This window comes from Euprymna scolopes, chromosome 7 (genome assembly GCF_053919585.1).
Source record: "Euprymna scolopes isolate OS-2025 chromosome 7, ASM5391958v1, whole genome shotgun sequence".
Lineage (NCBI taxonomy): Eukaryota > Metazoa > Mollusca > Cephalopoda > Sepiida > Sepiolidae > Euprymna > Euprymna scolopes.
The window spans coordinates 84431556-84448853 of NC_136488.1; the positions used below are offsets into that span (position 1 = coordinate 84431556).

The window sequence follows — 17298 nt, forward strand, 5'->3', positions numbered from 1 at the left end:
AGAGTAGGGAGGATGAGGAAGGATTTCATAACCACACGCCCGTGCTTCTGATCTGGCGACATGCGAGTTATGAACCGGAGCTTTGTCCTGCAGGCGGGGGTACCTTTGCTGATCTTGCCCCGCCTCTGGATTTTGATAGCTTCCGTTAATTTCCTCAAGTGAAGCATAATAGGCTCATGCAATTGTGGTACCCTTTGCCAGAAAATCTATCATCACTACTCCGTCCTGGTCCTAGAAGACTGTGAGCAAAACCTTGCCAGCGGAGGGCTGCACCCTTGCCTTCTTTGGAGGTGGTGAGTCCAAGTACTTCCACTGCATTGACTGGGTTTTGTTCTCTGCATCATAGTGATGGACCCAGGTTTCATCCTGTGTAATCAGTCTTTTGAAAACTCATCTTCTTGGCACATCTCCAAATTCATCCTCGAGCACTCGACGCGTTCTCGCTTCTGGAATGGTGTGAACAAAATGGGAATCCATCTGGCAGACACCTTATGCATATGCAAATGGTCATGAATGGTAGTTTCCACAGACCCTGTACTAATCTTGACATCTTGGACTATTTGGCGAATAGTAATGCGCTGATCTTCCAAAATGGCAGCCTCAACTGGACGGACAGATGCCTCATCAATGGGAGAAGCGGGTGACCAGGTCTGGGAGCTGTTACCACAAACTTCCGGCCATGTTTGAATTCACGATGCCAGCGTTTTACAAGGTTATATTATGGGGCATTATCACCATAAGTTTCTTTCATTTCATCAAAAGTCTCCTGTGGTGTGCGTCCTTTCAAATACAAAAAACGGATCACTGCTCGACATTCAATAGGCTCCATTTCACACCTGACTCAGTTTAAACACCTGTAAAACAGAAACCACAATTAGTTCAGAGCTGTAATTTGCCACATAACCCATAGAGATATAAATCATATATAAATCATTGCACATGAAAAATTTCAGCTCGATCAGACAACTGGAAGTGGGTCAGGGGCATTACTTATTGCACGCCCTCGTATATATATATATATATATATATATATATATATATATAGAGAGAGAGAGAGAGAGAGAGAGAGAGAGGAGGAAGGGAAAACAGACGATTTTTGTTATGAACGTTTTACAGAGAGGTGTATCCTAGATTGAGGCTTAGTCGAGCACCTACCATGAGAATAAAAAGACTAGCAATATCTCTTCTGTGAAGACAAAAGTGCATCACCCATTAGATTTCAGTCTTGTACCCTGTCAAAGCAGGAAAAGGGTGCTCTGAGCAGCACCTCCCCAGATGTGGCAACAGTACCCCATCTTAAAAGTTTATTACTTTAAAAATGACAAATTATTTAACAGAAAAAATTATTAATTGAACTTGAAAATGTACTGTTGTGTCTTGAAGTAGCATCTGACCTTACACATTCAGATAAAGAAGATTCCATTTTGATACTACATCGTTAGTATGTGATGTTACCGGATGCCCCGAAGAAAGAGCTTGGTAACAAATTCGTTTCGTTTGGAATTCAATTGGATGAAACTACTAACGTTGGAGGAGAAGCGCAGCTAATTGTTTACTCCCAGTTTCAAAACCATTGTTGAACATTATTTGCGCTGATTTCAATTGGGAGTGGAAACAACAGCACACAACATTCTTTTCAGAAACTTCATAATTTCATTATTAAAGAACACATTGACTGATGGCGCAAAAACGATGGCTCGTGCAATCATTGATGTTGTAAAGAATATCCAAGCGATTTCATCAAATTGTATCCCAATTTACTGCATCAAAACAAAGCGACCGAATGAAACTAGAAATGCTAAATAGAAAAGTGACTTGGAGATTTTATTTGATCATGTTGTCAAAATGGTTAAGCGTATGCCGAGAATGTTTCGTGAGTTGTTTAAGGACATAGAAGCTAATTTTACAAAACTCGTTCTTCATATCGAAGTACGTTGGCTATCCCTGGGTAAGGTCCTTAATCGAGTATTCACAATGAAAGAGCAGGTATGTGTCTTCTTTACTGAACAAATAAACCACATGATAGTGAAATGTCGGGATGTGCTCTGGCCGGCAAAATCTTCGGACATGGTTTCAATATTCAATCATTTGAACAAAGTAAACATTAGGCAGCAAAGAAAAAGAGGGGATATTTTTTTTTTTACAAGTATTTAAATTAGAGATGAAAAACAAAATAGAAAAGCAATGTAGAAAGTAGGTATTTTTCTGGTTTTGAATTGAGTCATTTATGAGAAAATAGGTTGGAAACATGGCATGCAGGCAACAGAACCAAAACCGGGGGTACAAATATCATACTTAGTTATCAGACATCTTATTTTAATGCAACCCCCCCAACCCCCCCCCCAAAGAACAAAAACAAAACCCATAAGTTCTATTTCCCAGACATAGAGAATAATCAGCTGACCTCCAATACAGAACTTGTTTACATTGGACTTGTAAACAACCATGTTGTAGTCAGCTAGGAAGCAGACCCGCGGTAAAAGGATTCCACAGACAGAAAGTTATAGGAGAGAAAATTTTTTCATGGAATACACTGATAGAGAGTAGGGGAAATTGTTAGCAGTGGTTGTTGTAGCTAGGCGAGTGTTTGTTGTAAATGTTTTAAAGCGAGTATTCACTAAAATTATTTTTCAAGATATTTCGCAACCCCATGGATTTTTAGTTTACTTTGTTTGATATTCCAAAGTACAATTATCTAGCCGAAACGGCAACAGCCATGTTTATACAGATGTTAACATCATATTTGTGCGATCAAGGGATTATCTAGTTTAGATTTGGTGAAGATACAGAAAAAGAATGCAATATTGAACTTGCATTTGAAACCTAGTAGTAGACAAAATGCAACAGTAGTCAAGCCACTATTATTTTAAGAGGGATAACTATTTGTTTTATTCATTGATGCCATACCAAATATAGCAAACAATCCGTATTATTTTGACTCTTCGGGCTACTGTTCTTATCTTGAGTGCCATTTTCACAAAATTTCGGTCGATGAAACCTCCGACTTTCTGCAAGTATATCTTGTCGAACTCAGGAATGTTTCTGTGTTTGATGAATGTGTCTGTATAGAACCAATTGGGTTCGAACTTTACACACCCAGGTTTTCAGTTAACTACTATGGTAACTACTATGGGATCATTAACATTAATCAATGGTATGAATTATGTTCGATTTCTTACTGAGCGATAAATGACAACATTTGCTGACATCAGATTTGGAAACGAACAAGTCGTAATCAGTAGGGACGAAGTGCCGTGACAATGTATTCCACAAACTGGAAGCTCTCAAACAGTAGCCCTGTCCATGGAAATTTAATCTAACGTTAATTATATGGAAGAAGAATCGGAAGTCCTTTATCCGTGATGGAAAAAACGAGTTCTCGCTGTGAATATCTTACGAGGAATGATCGAAGATTAAACCTCAGTCGAGATTTTTAACTATGCTAGATTTTACAGTTCTTTTTTGCGGGTAGGTATCGCCGTCCGTCCACATAGAGCGCCTGATATCCCAAATGCTTACACAGTCACCGATCTGGTAGTGGCCAGGCCCAACGTCGTTTAGCATCATTGATTTTTTACGAGAAGCAATATGTCAACGTGATCATACAGTATAAAAATGTTAATGGAAGTACGCCATATTTAATTACTCTAGCTTTCGTCACCACAAAATATATAGCAAATCATTATTGTGACGGAAAATGCCCTTCGGCGTTCGTGGTAAACGTTGTCGACCAAGTGTTGAAATAAGGCTTCTATGTATGAAACGACACTTCAGAAAAGTTAAAATGCCTCAAGACGTCACTACAAGTTTTTTATTCCTAAAAACGTAGATGACAAATTTCTGTCTGTCTCACACACACACACACATACATATATAATATATATAATATGTATGTAATATATGTAATATATATATAATATATAATATATATATAATATATATATGATGTATATATAACATATAATATATATATATAATATATATAATATATATATAATATATACATGTATATAAAATATATACATATATATATAATATATAAAATACATAATATATATAAAATACATAATATATATATAATATATATATATAATATATATATAATATATATATAATATATAATATATATATAATATATATAAAATATATATATAATATACATAATATACATATATAATATATATAAAATATATATATATAATATACATAATATACATGTATGTAATATATAATATATATTATAGATATAATATATAATATTATAGATATAATATATAATATTATAGATATAATATATAATATTATAGATATAATATATAATATTATAGATATAATATATAATATTATAGATATAATATATATATATATATATATAAAAATATATATAATATATATAAAAATATATATAATATATATAAAAATATATATAATATATATATAAAAATATATATAATATATATATAAAAATATATATAATATATATAAATATATATAATATATAAATATATATAATATATATATATAATATATAATATATATATATAATATATATATATAATATATATATATAATATATAATATATATATATAATATATAATATATATATATAATATATATATATAATATATAATATATAATATATATATAATATATATATATAATATATATAATATATATATATATAATATATATAATATATATATATAATATATATATATAATATATATATATAATATATATATATAATATATATAATATATATATATAATATATATATATAATATATATATATAATATATATATATAATATATATATATAATATATATATATAATATATATATATAATATATATATATAATATATATATATAATATATATATATAATATATATATAATATATATATAATATATGTCTATATAATATATATTATATATATTGATCATTTACTTGAAACGTTAATCTGTTTGTATGTACCATCGTAAGGGATTAAAACAAATTTTATTAAAACATATCTATATATATGAAGGTAAAATAGTCAAATTTAATGAATATTTCTTTGATTCCAGGGCATATATAACGTAATAGAAAAGTTCTCGAAATTCCAAAGATCAAGTTTTCTCGGTTGTTAATTTGAAAACAATAAATTACCAACAGAGAAAACCTGATCTTTAGAATTTTCCACACACACACACACACACACACACACACACACACACACACACACACACACACACACGGTGTGATGGTATACTTTTCAGCATGGACTGTCTCCGTGCGAAAACTTAAGTCGCAGACGTACTTGTCTGTGCTCTTCGCTGATGACACGGCTTTGATATCGTACACCGACGACACTTCAGCAGCTTGTGACCCGCCCCTCCCACGCTTGCAAGAGGTTTGGATTAACTATTAGCCAGAAGAAGACAAAAGTAATGATACAGAGAACAGAGATCCTTGCAGGCGCTCCCATCGATGGGTACAGCTTGGATTCACAGATTTTACCTATCTTGGGTCCACAGTCTCCAGTTCACCCTCCATCAACTCGGAGATCAACACCAGGATAGTGAAGGCAATAGGAGTCGTATCAAAACCAAGCCAGCAAGTGTAGAACAACTCAAGGCTAAGTGAGAAGACCAGAGTACGTGTCCACCAAGCTTGAACGCTCAGTACCCTCCTCTAGTTGGTGAGATATAGACAACCTAGACATAGACTTGCATGAGAAGAAACTGAACAGCTTCCCCATAAGGTACCTGTGTCGCATCCAGCAGATCAAGTGGCAGGACAGGATCTCTGACACTGAGGTACATGGATGAGCCAACATGTGCAGCATGCATCCAATACTCCCTGAAAGATGGCTAGCATGGTTGGGACATGTCTGGAGGATGAACGTACAACACATCTCTAAAGCACGTTTCTACGGCGAGCTGGCTAAGAGGAGAAGAAACGTAAGGCGTCCCAAACTACACATTTTATGTAAGAGGTAAATGAAGGAGTCCGACGTTATCCTCCACGCATGGGAAAGAGGGGACATTCAATGCAGAAGCTGTGTGTGAGGAATCAATTGCAGTGAGGAGAGTTAGGCAGAAGAAACTACATCAGTAACCCCAGCAGGCATTCACCTCCATCTGTACCAAGTGCGGAATAAACTGTCACTCCCGAGTTGGACTATAAAGCCATATCTCAGATGTGCAAATAGACAGCAGAGCTACACAATCACCTCCTGAGACGGACAGTTGTCAACGAATACTAACTTTTGGTGTATAGATTTGAAATTTGATATATAGGGAATTCGAACCTGTGAAAGAAATTCAAATATTTTAGCCGGTAAAATAACTGCTAAGGGATCAAAATAAAAAATTGGAACTTGGCGAGCGTAAGTCGACTTTATGTGCTCTTCTAAACATGCGCAAATATACATTTATACGTTAAAGTGGGTTAATTTTTAACATCTGTATGTCCTCAGGTCATATGGTAGTGAATATCGGTGGAAAGCTAAATGCTTTGGTTTCGGTTCTAGTTGATGGCACTCAAGTCATATGTATTTTTAACTTTTTAAATCAGTACTATATATTGGGTGTAATATGATAATCAATAGTAAATTATGCAGATTTCGTATTTATTATTATTTATTATTATTGTAAAGCGAATTAAGAGTATTTTAAGATTGTCAACGGGCGGCGTTCTAGTATATATATAGCTAGTCCGGTGGGTTCAGGTCAAGGAAGAAAGGCGGCCAGTGAGAGAAAGGTACAAAGTCGTAGCACTCCTTTCGACTTATGGGCCAGTGCCGAGTCCTGCTGCCACATCCAGGGTCTTCCAACGGCCACCTGATTGCACCAAAGGATCACCACACTCTTCAGCACATTCAGGTACACTTTGGCGTTGACTTTCAAGCCGACTTCGAAGATGTGAGGTGGCATGATGTGGCCCTAATTTGAAACCACACCAAAGATCATAACCGTGCCCGGAAAGTTTTTTTTTCATCACTCTGGGTACGTCCCTGTTATTCGTGGCAATCCAGCGATGCATTTTGAAGGTGCCTGCAATGGTCCTGTTGTCATAACCTTAATCGGTAGAGAGCATGAGTTGTACAGCGGCGCATCTTTGATCTCACTCGTTGAACATTGTGTTGCTTTCAGACATGATAGAAGGCTCCTACCGCTCTTGGGATTTGTACACAACTGACCAACCAGTAGATAGTTTACAACAAAAAAGAAAACCAGTTTTCATAAAACGGAAATTGACTCCTGTTGTCTTTTCTAAGACGACAATCTTATCGTTCCACTTTGTAGAAACATTAGTGCTTTAGTCGGAGTATGATTCCCGTCTAATGAAGCCTTTATTTTATTTCTAAACAAAAAGCACATATCATTCTGGGTAGCCGTAGATGAACAAGAGATATTTTAAATTCCTTGTGGTCTTCGCCTTTTCCCTTTATCAGACTTATATCACATGCAATGTCCGACATTCGTATGCATCAACGAAACATGCAGCACAGCGTATGTTTACACTGGCACAGATATTCTTGTAGTTACTTAATAAATGCAACAAAATTATGTCAGAAAAATTAGGCTCTGGGTTCATGTGCTAACAAATACGCCCCTAAAATAATGGGAAAAAAGTAAAAAAAAAGTTTTACCTTCAATCTGTTGATGGCTCGTTTGTTGAAACACTGTCGCACCTTCCCTTACAAATGAGTGTGCGTTAAGAGCATCAAAGTTCACCTCGCGCTTGATTGAAGTGCTCTGAATGCCTAGAAAGAATTAATACTAACATTAGTGAGAAAGAAAAGCGAATAGAAAAGAATGGATTTTTGCATACTGTTCCTGGAGAGATTCATCACATGATTGAGAACAAAACTTCTGCTCCAGAAAAGGGAGGTTGTTTAGTTATAAATTAGCATGCTATACTGAAGTATTTGCTAAAGGAATGTTAAAGACTGTATATTTTTCGAAATTAAAAAATAATATGTAAATCAAAAAGACATAGATCGGCTTGATGAACTTTGGAAATTATTATATATACGGTTTTTGAAGAGTTTGAATGAGATTAAGAAACCAAAAAATATACCAGTACAAAATATTTGAAAATGTTTGACGTGCACAGTGTGACGCAGTTCTATTTAAGAGAAACGGAAAATTGATGTTGGAAATTCAAAAAGGAGGGGGGGGGCTGGCGCTGTTAAAGAGAAGGAAATTTTAGTGACATCATATAGTCGTTAATTTAATTTTAAAACTATGAACGCAAGTTTATATTCTTATTGGGAAAAAGATATATCTGTTGAAATTCAAATATAAGTTTGTAACAGAAATGAAATGAGTGTTTTTATGTAATTTATTGATTGAGATTATGTGTTAATTATTACAGGGGGTGTTTGAATGGTGTGAGAAAGTTAACCTGTGTCCACAGTTAAATAATGTTCTTTTAATAACAGTTTAGTTATTAATGGCGCTATGTTATAGAAACCTCCACGTTGTTTAATAGTGCTTGAAATTTCCAACATCAATTTTCCGTTTCTCTCAAATAGAACTGCGTCACACTGTGCACGTGAAACATTTTCAAATATTTTGTACTGGTATATTTTTTGGTTTCTTAATCTCATTCATCCAGAGGAAGTCTCGAAATAAAGACGAAACGTTGATGAACACATAATACGGTTTGTTCCTTTTTATTTTCTCTATTTTGTCAGAATACTATTTCCATTATTTTCATCATATATATATATATATATATATATATATATATATATATATATATATATATATATATATTCATATTCTGTGGAAATATAAATTTATTTCCTTATAATAAATACCAATCCTTATTTAAGAGGCTCAATGTAATTACAGAGCAATATAGTGAATGAATGACAAAATCTATATTCCAAAGTTCATGGTGCTGAAGATCTTATAATTTATTACTTTAATTTAGTTGACAATGACAATTCTTGACAGTATCCGTTTCGTAGCGCAAAATTAATCACTTAATTATTATATTAACTAGTGATTTGAAACAAAAGGTATCTACAGCTTCTCTTACAATTTTTGGATTTTAATCCTGTTAAAACGCACTTTATTTCATTTCTACGGATTGATTGTTGCTATTTCTATTGATGAGTTAATGGCAAAATAGATTCACTAGTTGATATAATAATTAAGTGATCGATTTTGCGCTACGAAACAGATAATATCAAGAATTGTAAATTTTAACTGAATTAAAAGAGTTATAAGATGGTCAACATCATGAACTTTGGAATATAGACTTTTGTCATTCATTCTATATATATATATATATATATATATATATATATATAAATATATTTATTTATTCTTCCTGGAGAGCTTCACCACGTGATTAACAGAACCTCCACACAGGAAGCAGTTGTTCCATTATGTCAACAAATGTGTGGATTAGCAGGCTATAATAAAGTACTTGCAAAAAGCATCTAAAGGACTGTTTTTTTTGTGTATTGTTTATTTCATAAATCTCCAAAATTTACTAAATTAACGTTTTGTTAGCAGAATAATATTTTATATTAAAACGTTCCTGTAAATAAAACTATGTATGCTTTTTGATAAAATTATGTAATTAGAACCATCTATGATGTCAAAGTTACAAATATGTATTAACGCCATATTGTTTTTTTTTTTTTTTTTTTTTTAAGTAGCGTTACTGTTAAATGCATTATTTTAGTCATCGTCTATTCTGGGGTGCCTTAAATAAATTTGATCCAAGTCAAGTTTCATTTTAGTAAATTGTCTCCTCTTAAAACATTGTATTTTAACTAAGATCAATCGTAGGAAAAGTGTTAAATTTGATAGCAAAATGATGAATTTGATGATATACTTCAAGTCTAGGTAATGCTCTCCTTCTTTGGTCCTTCCATCCTATTCTACTCCTCACGATTATTATTATTATTATTATTATTATGATAAGTAGTAGTAGTAGTAGTAGTAGTTGAAAATACTTTTTTTAAAAAATAGAAAGTGTAATTTGCATTTTGTTTTACCGTGATCTGAGAGGACAATCAAGTTGACACAATCATCCAAGTGCCTTTCTTTGATCCCGTTCATCAGCTGACCCATAAAGTTGTCGATGCTTGCTAAGGCATTTTCAACCTGAAATAATAAAGAATGTTAAATAATTGGTAAATGTTACTCCGATTTTCATTTTAAGTCATCCCTAACTTATTAATGTACTTATTTTATTTGACGTACAAAAGTGACGGTCAGAGCAATGCCAGGGTTACGCATAAGAAACTTTTTAAAAATAATAATTGTTCAGCATTTACCATGACCAAAAGCGACTCGAAGATAAGGACTAATTAAATTGATAGTTGGATGGTGGGACAAGATTGAGAACATTGACCATAATTTGACACCTTAAGAGGGTGACTCAACAGATATTTGGTGGCATTGAACATATAAACAACCACGTTGTAGTTTGTAGAAAAGCAGTCTCACGGTGACGTGTTTTACGTATGGGAAGTTCTTGGATAGAAACTTTATACACAGAAGTTCCGTTTGATTTATAAGCATGCAGAAGAAGAAATGAGAGTTCTTTGCAGTGTTGAAGAAAAAAGTTACGTCACCGACTATAGTCGAGGGCGACTCGAAGGCTCATTTTTTATTAGCTGCTACATCAAGATGTAGAGAGAAGACCGTCACCCCATATCCAGAATTACTCCACTTGCCCTTGAGTTTCCTCTTATATTTTGAGTGTTTAACAAAAAGGCATCAAGTATCATTTTAAAACTCTTAAGTATGACTCAACCGAGGATTGAAATCCGATTTCCCAGTTCATTAGTAAATACTCTTACCATTATGCCAGCGTTGAAGAAATAAGTTCTTGTGAAGTGTTAATGGGATGGAACTAAAGATTAGGGACGAGTAGATAGAGTAGAAAAAGACTAGCAACGCATTTTCTGTGAGAAATGGATTTTATGGAAGAGAAGTGACAGAAGTACTCCATCTTAAAGTTTATCTGGCACTTATATAAGTAGGGGATTAGATTAGAAGTCAAATAATTTCTGGAATGATAGAATGATAGAACCATTTTTGTTGCAACAGATTTGATGACATTCTTCCGTTTTATGCATGAAGTGAAAGTTAGATTTAATGTTAAATAACGGGCTCGGACATGTACCGAAATAAAAAAGAATGAGAACTGAAGTAATAAAAAATCCCAGGCGATGCCAGATTTCCCCAAAAAGAGCAAGTGGAAAAAACTAGCCCAGATACTGCCCCATGACGTACGTTTGAAGCGTCAATAGTAAACAAAAGAGAAATAAAGCGAAATCGTAATAAAAACAAACACTTTTGAGTTACGGGAGAAAGTCCGATGTACAAGTATGAAATAAACGACATTGTTTTGATAATTCAAATTTGTTACAGGATGTTTTTGACGAGCGTTGGTTCCGTTAAAGTACTGATAAAACTGATAAAAACGAGTATACACTGAGCACACACGAAAAAAAGCAGAGCTGACTTTTTTTTTTACATATATTTCAAGACTCGCTCGCTATCCAACATTAGGAGGTTGTCAAAGCAAAGGCTTTCCTCAGTGAAGAAGCCATAGATTTTATGTCTTCGTCAACAAATTTTCTGATTCGTATCTCATTTTTCTTACTTTCGTATTTCAAACGTAAACATCCTCACACTAAATACTCCGCATATTTTATTTAATGTCACCGTTTGCATTTTTATACGATATAATTTTCGGTGATACACATGTCGGGTGAGATAGCGTTCTTCAACCAGGTTTATTGTATAATGAGATATATATATACTAGCAAAGATACCCGTGCTTCGCACGGAGCTTTGTTGCGCACTCGGGTACCAAAATCTGTGGGCACCTTTCCAGTAAGTTGATGTTGTAAGAGCAACGATTGCATAAGGTGATTAACATTTTAACTACCTCTTGTAGTGACTGAAATTCAATCAGGAACTTCACAAAACATTTTCATCAAAAAGGAAGGTTACTTGATGTTACATAGTAAATTTTTCATTGAAGTAATTTTCAACTCTTGCTTAAATTTTATCTTGCACATTCAATACTAAAAACTTACCACAATCAGATCATGTCAGTTTTTCCTCATATCCATTTCTCGAACTTTTCACTGAAGAGCCTCAGGGTAAACTACATTTCTGCTGCTTTGATTTGGAGCCAGAATGTAGAGTTTTTCTGAACTTCCTGTCCGGCTGATGGAGACGTAGAACATACCGTGACTGAAGCAGTCTGATGTCAAGTCTACGCCAATGGTGTTAAATGTCTGACCTTGACTTTTGTTTATGCTCATTGCAAAACACACCTTCACAGGAAATTGGAGTCTCCGGAATTTAAATGGAAGTTCTGAGTCCGATGGAACTAAGGGGATCCTTGGCAGTAGAACGGTTTCGCCTTTGTAGGGACCACAGGAAATGGTGGCCTCAAGTACATTGGTGTGCAATCTGGTGATAACACCTCTGGTTCCGTTTGTTGTTTTTGGCGGTTCCAAGGATCGAAGAATCATGATTGGCGATCCAATTTTGAGATTTAAAATGTGTGGAGGCATTCCAGATATCTCCAAAGAGTTTAAAAACTCCACAGGGTAGTGAACAGCTTCATATTCATTAGTAGCCGAATCAACTGACTTGTATTGCTTTGTGTCTCCTGGAAATTCATTCATTATTGAATTGTTCAAATGATTCACATTGCTGTTTAATGGCGAAATAATAGCCCTCTCAGCAAGCCAATCCGGTGATTTTCCATTGTTTTGCAGGTCTGGGTACACTTTGTCTTTCAGTTGCTTCTGATTACCGACACATTTACCAAGCGCAGTTGGAATCTTAATTGTGTCAGGTGAAGAAGTGATAGGAAACTGACCATTACCGATTTGGAGAAGCAATTTTGAGAAGTCTGCTGTAGCTGTGTTATCAGAGATATAGGCTCTCATATTAGTAGTCAGTCTCTTCACTATAACGTGCCTCCAGAGATAGGATTGTTTCAAACTTGCATTGACAATGTTAGCCCTTGTGCGATTTTTAACCACTGGGAGGATTTGACGGAAATCACCGCAAAATAAGGTTGGAATGCCACCCATGGGATTCTTGTTTCCTGTGATGTCTTGCAGTGTTCGGTCAATTGCTTCATAAGCACTCTTGTGTGTCATTGGGGCTTCATCTACAATGATTGCAGAGGTGTCTCTAATTACATTTGCCAAGGCTGAGTTACCAGTAATTTTGCAAACTGGCTGATCCATTCGATGAGTATCCAAGGGTACTTTAAAAGTGCTGTGAAGAGTGCGGCCACCTTGTAGTAGAGTAGCAGCAATGCCACTGGATGCTGTTGCAAGCACAATCTTTCTCATGGATCTAATCTTTGCAAGGATCAAATTGATTACAAAAGTCTTGCCCGTACCACCTGGAGCATCAAGAAACATCATGTTTTTGTTCATTTCACCTTGTGCTTCCAACATTGCCATGAATGAATTGTAAACTTCTCTTTGAGAATCGGTCAGTTTTTCTTGCATATTTTTTGCTTGTAGGGAAAGTTCTTCAAGATTATAAGTAACTTCACGTTGATACTCTCTCGCGAGTCTTTCATCTCTCCCTTGCGTTGGTGCAGGTAATCCATAGCTTGCCAATGGTTGACCGCACATAAGGAGAACTTTTTCTTCAATTAGACAAAGAGTTTTATTGTAGATGTCCTCATTAAAATCTGCTTCTGGATTGTTAACTTCTTGCCTGTATCTGTGAAGAATGTCTTCAGATATTACATCACGAAAAGCCATCCAGATCTCAAGAGGATTTCTTGGCTCACAGGCTGTTAAAATTATCACAAATAGGCTTCGCAAATTTGAAGGTGATTGAGTGGCACTTGCCTCTCCTACTGCTTGATGCAAGTGATGGTCATTTTCTAGAAGGCCTCGAGCAAGGCACGCTGCTCTGTATGTTTCAAACACCTGACCATTGTATGCTCGCAAATTTTGAAATGAAGTTGGACCAGCAACCTCATTGAGCAACAGGCGTAAGAAATAACACTCCCCTGCTTTTGGACTAATCGTGTAGATTCTCCCAATGCATGGTGCCTTCCATACATCATCATTTTCAGTACCTTCAACTTGTACCCCACGCATTCTTCTCATCCATTTCTTTGTCGATTTGTTCCAAGTGTAAAACTCAGGGACTTCTACGTATTTGAGACCCCTTGCAAAGTCATCCTCATGGCAGAGTTGAAAAAATGGTGTCAAAGTTGTGGCAGGCGGTGGACCTTGGGCTCGTTCCAGAGCAGTATCAGCTGAGAACATGACATGCTGCCCATTTTCAAGATGAACAGAAAGTTGTACAATTGGGGGGAAATGTTCATGGATGGGATGTTCCAATATCCTCCAGGCCGCCTCTGAACTGCCGACATACCTTGCATTCTGGAACTGCTGGATCTCATCCACAATGTGACTTTGTACTTGGCCTTGTTGGTTAGCTGCTCCATCAGTTCTTTGTAGTTCAAACACTGCTTGATCACATCCTTTATTCACGTATTTGAGGACATATTTGATGCTTTGGATCGAGCTGCAAATTTCTACGTTAATGTGAGCGTTGAACTGCTGAAGGAGGACCTTGTTGTACGGAACAATCCACTGGTTTGTTATTTCTTGATTAACATACCGACCATTTCTCTTCATCCTTATTGTACCAGTCTGGCCTCCATCTTCTGGTTTTCTTCGCCTGTACTTGGGGTAAGAGTCTTGGCCTTGCTCGGTACACTGAAGAAATTCTTTTGGGTATTTTTTGGAACATTTGTTGTCAATCGTACATGGACAATTTGGATTAAATGGTCCACAAGGTCCATGCACCATATGTGCCATCACTTTAGCATGAAGATCAGGATCTTCCTCTTTGTCAGGGATCTCTGCAGATATGCAGAGATCCATTTTTTCTGGTAGAAGTTTGTCCTCTGGGGCCTGCCAGGTGAGGATGTGTGCATGCGGCAGTCCTCTTTTTTGATATTCAATACTGTACAGGAAAGCCCTCAACCTGCCAAATCCTCCCTTTTTAATAAATTCAAGTAACTTTTTTAGCTTCTGCCTGAAAACCCTGGCAACAATATCTGGACGATCCTGAGGGTCTTGCCCTTGAAGACAATTTTCTGTAATTTCTGTCCACTTTGGATTTGTTGTGAACGTGATGAAGAGGTCGGCTCGGCCCATTCGCCGAACATATGCCATGGCATCACTTTGACGCTCAAACATGTATCGAGGGCCTCCTGTATAAGTTGCCGGAAGAACAACTCGTTGACCAAACTGTTCTGGATTCCCATCCTCCCTAAGAATTGAATCTCTCAAGTTGCTATAATTGTCAGCTCTCAGGGTCTGTTGCTCACGCCTCAGGAACTGTAAACGTTCTGTTTCAATCTTGCAGTACACATCCACCAGCCATTGTTGAAATAGCCTTCGGTACCAGAGAAAATAGTTTCCAGGCCGAGTCATTAAATGGTACGAATAAAATTGCTGTTGGGTAACTTTTCGCCCATTGGATGCCTTCATGTAGATGTTGTAAGATGGAGAACCATAGGGGTACATTAACGGGTACATTAAAGTATCGTAGAGGGGATGTAGTTCGGAGATCCATTTTAATGTATCATTTCTAAAACGCAAGACAATATCCCGGTTAGCTGTTGGTTCATTCTCCATTAATATTCCAATCTCATACGTTGTTGTTGGAGCATTGAATCGCCGTGGATGCTCTTCTTGCGGCCTTCGGTCTTCCCTTATGACAACTTTATGTTCTACCAAGTGTTCTTCTTCAATCCTCTCCTTTGTTGTTTTCAGCTGACAAATGAAGCTGTTGTTCTCATGTAAAAATTCAGTCAGACTTTGGAGAATGTCTCTATTGAGTCTACTGTCACGTCCCCGATTATGTAGTTCCTCTTCCAGACTATCCAAGAAGTAGACTTGAATAAACTTTGCTGTTTCATCTTCAGGTGGTAAAAGACTCCCAATCTGGTGGCAAACCTGGCCTCGAATTCTAAAAGAAGGATTCCACCCATGTACTGCCACAATTTTGTGACCAAATGATGTCATTGCAAAACAATTGTTATAACTGCGTAGATTTTGCAGAAAATCTTTAGAGATGGGACCATTGCCGGAGAGCAAATCTTGAAGCAACTGAGGCAGTGGTGGAAAGCTATCAAGCACAACTTTGCCAGAAGAACAACAACAACCAGGGGTTTCTCCTTTAAATTTTACAGCTGAGCAATGTTGACATACTTTGTCCATTTTTCCTATATCAGCTGTAGTGAGAGAGTCATTTTTGTTGTAGAGCAATCCTTTTCTATTGCAGTGTTCTATTTCATGGTGTCTCAAAGCAGTCATTCGTTGTCTAGCTGCCTCGTTTTCTGTCAATTGCTGGGGCAAAGTCATACTCTCTCTCCATGCAGCCTCTCGTTGTTGCCCTTGGTATAGGCGAAAGCTTCGTTGGGTTTCCGATTCATTCTGATGTCGTTGAGCCACTCTCAACTGACCTTGTGTACGTCTACTTACCTCATATAATTCATTCGATCGTAATATTGCTTCTCTTTCCAGTGCATATCTTTGCCTTTCTTGAATTTCATCTTGTGATGAATTTAACCGCCTTACAGCATGTCTAGTTCTGTCAGCTTCACGTTGGGTTTCTCTTTCCAAATCTGACAGTCTTGCTCTCCTTTCTCTTTGACGTATCCTGTTAAGTTCTAGACGTCTTTCTCTATCTGAATTGTTTTCATTGGAGCGAACTGCAGCAACTCTTAGTCTATTAGCTTCCAATCTTTCCATTCTTTCTTCCTCACTTTCGTTTCTACTTCGTTTGGGTGGCATAATTTCGGTTTTAAACGGAATTGTTTAACGATATTAATGATTGTAAATTAATTAAGCGTAAAGGAAATGTATGCTAACTGAAATGGACGAACTATAAATAATATTTCTGAATAGTACAATTATAAACAATTATATTGTACCTATTTACTATGCCTCCCCACGGGACAGAGTTAGACACCAGGGTCGTTTTTTAACGTGGAGAAAAGGTACAAAAATAAAAATTGTCTCAGTCGTGAAGGATTTCTCCTCCACCGAAAGAGAACAAGAAAATGAAGTGCAGCATCTGAAGAACAGATACTACACTTTGATCTTGACCAAAAGGAATAAATAAAAGCGACCTACGTGTGACTCATTACTTCCGGGTGTAAACGTCACAGTCTAAAAGTAATAATTAAAAAAAAAAAAGTAAATGTAAAATAAATGTAATACCAACTTAGGTTAACTAAGTAAACAGTACAATTAAAACA

The 17298-nt window shown here is 35.9% G+C and overlaps 1 protein-coding gene across 4 annotated transcripts in view; it reads right to left on the reverse strand.

The window, feature by feature from the left end:
- Positions 1–17298, reverse strand: part of LOC145279819 (uncharacterized) — an 843773-nt gene that overhangs the window by 202622 nt on the left and 623853 nt on the right. For all 4 annotated transcript variants that reach the window (XM_080131190.1, XM_080131191.1, XM_080131189.1 and 1 more), the window contains exons 27-28: positions 10010–10118; positions 7640–7753 (exon numbers count right to left, since the gene is read on the reverse strand). In XM_080131190.1, coding sequence (XP_079987316.1) covers positions 7640–7753; positions 10010–10118 — 223 coding nt within the window. The remainder of the gene's footprint in view (positions 1–7639; positions 7754–10009; positions 10119–17298) is intronic.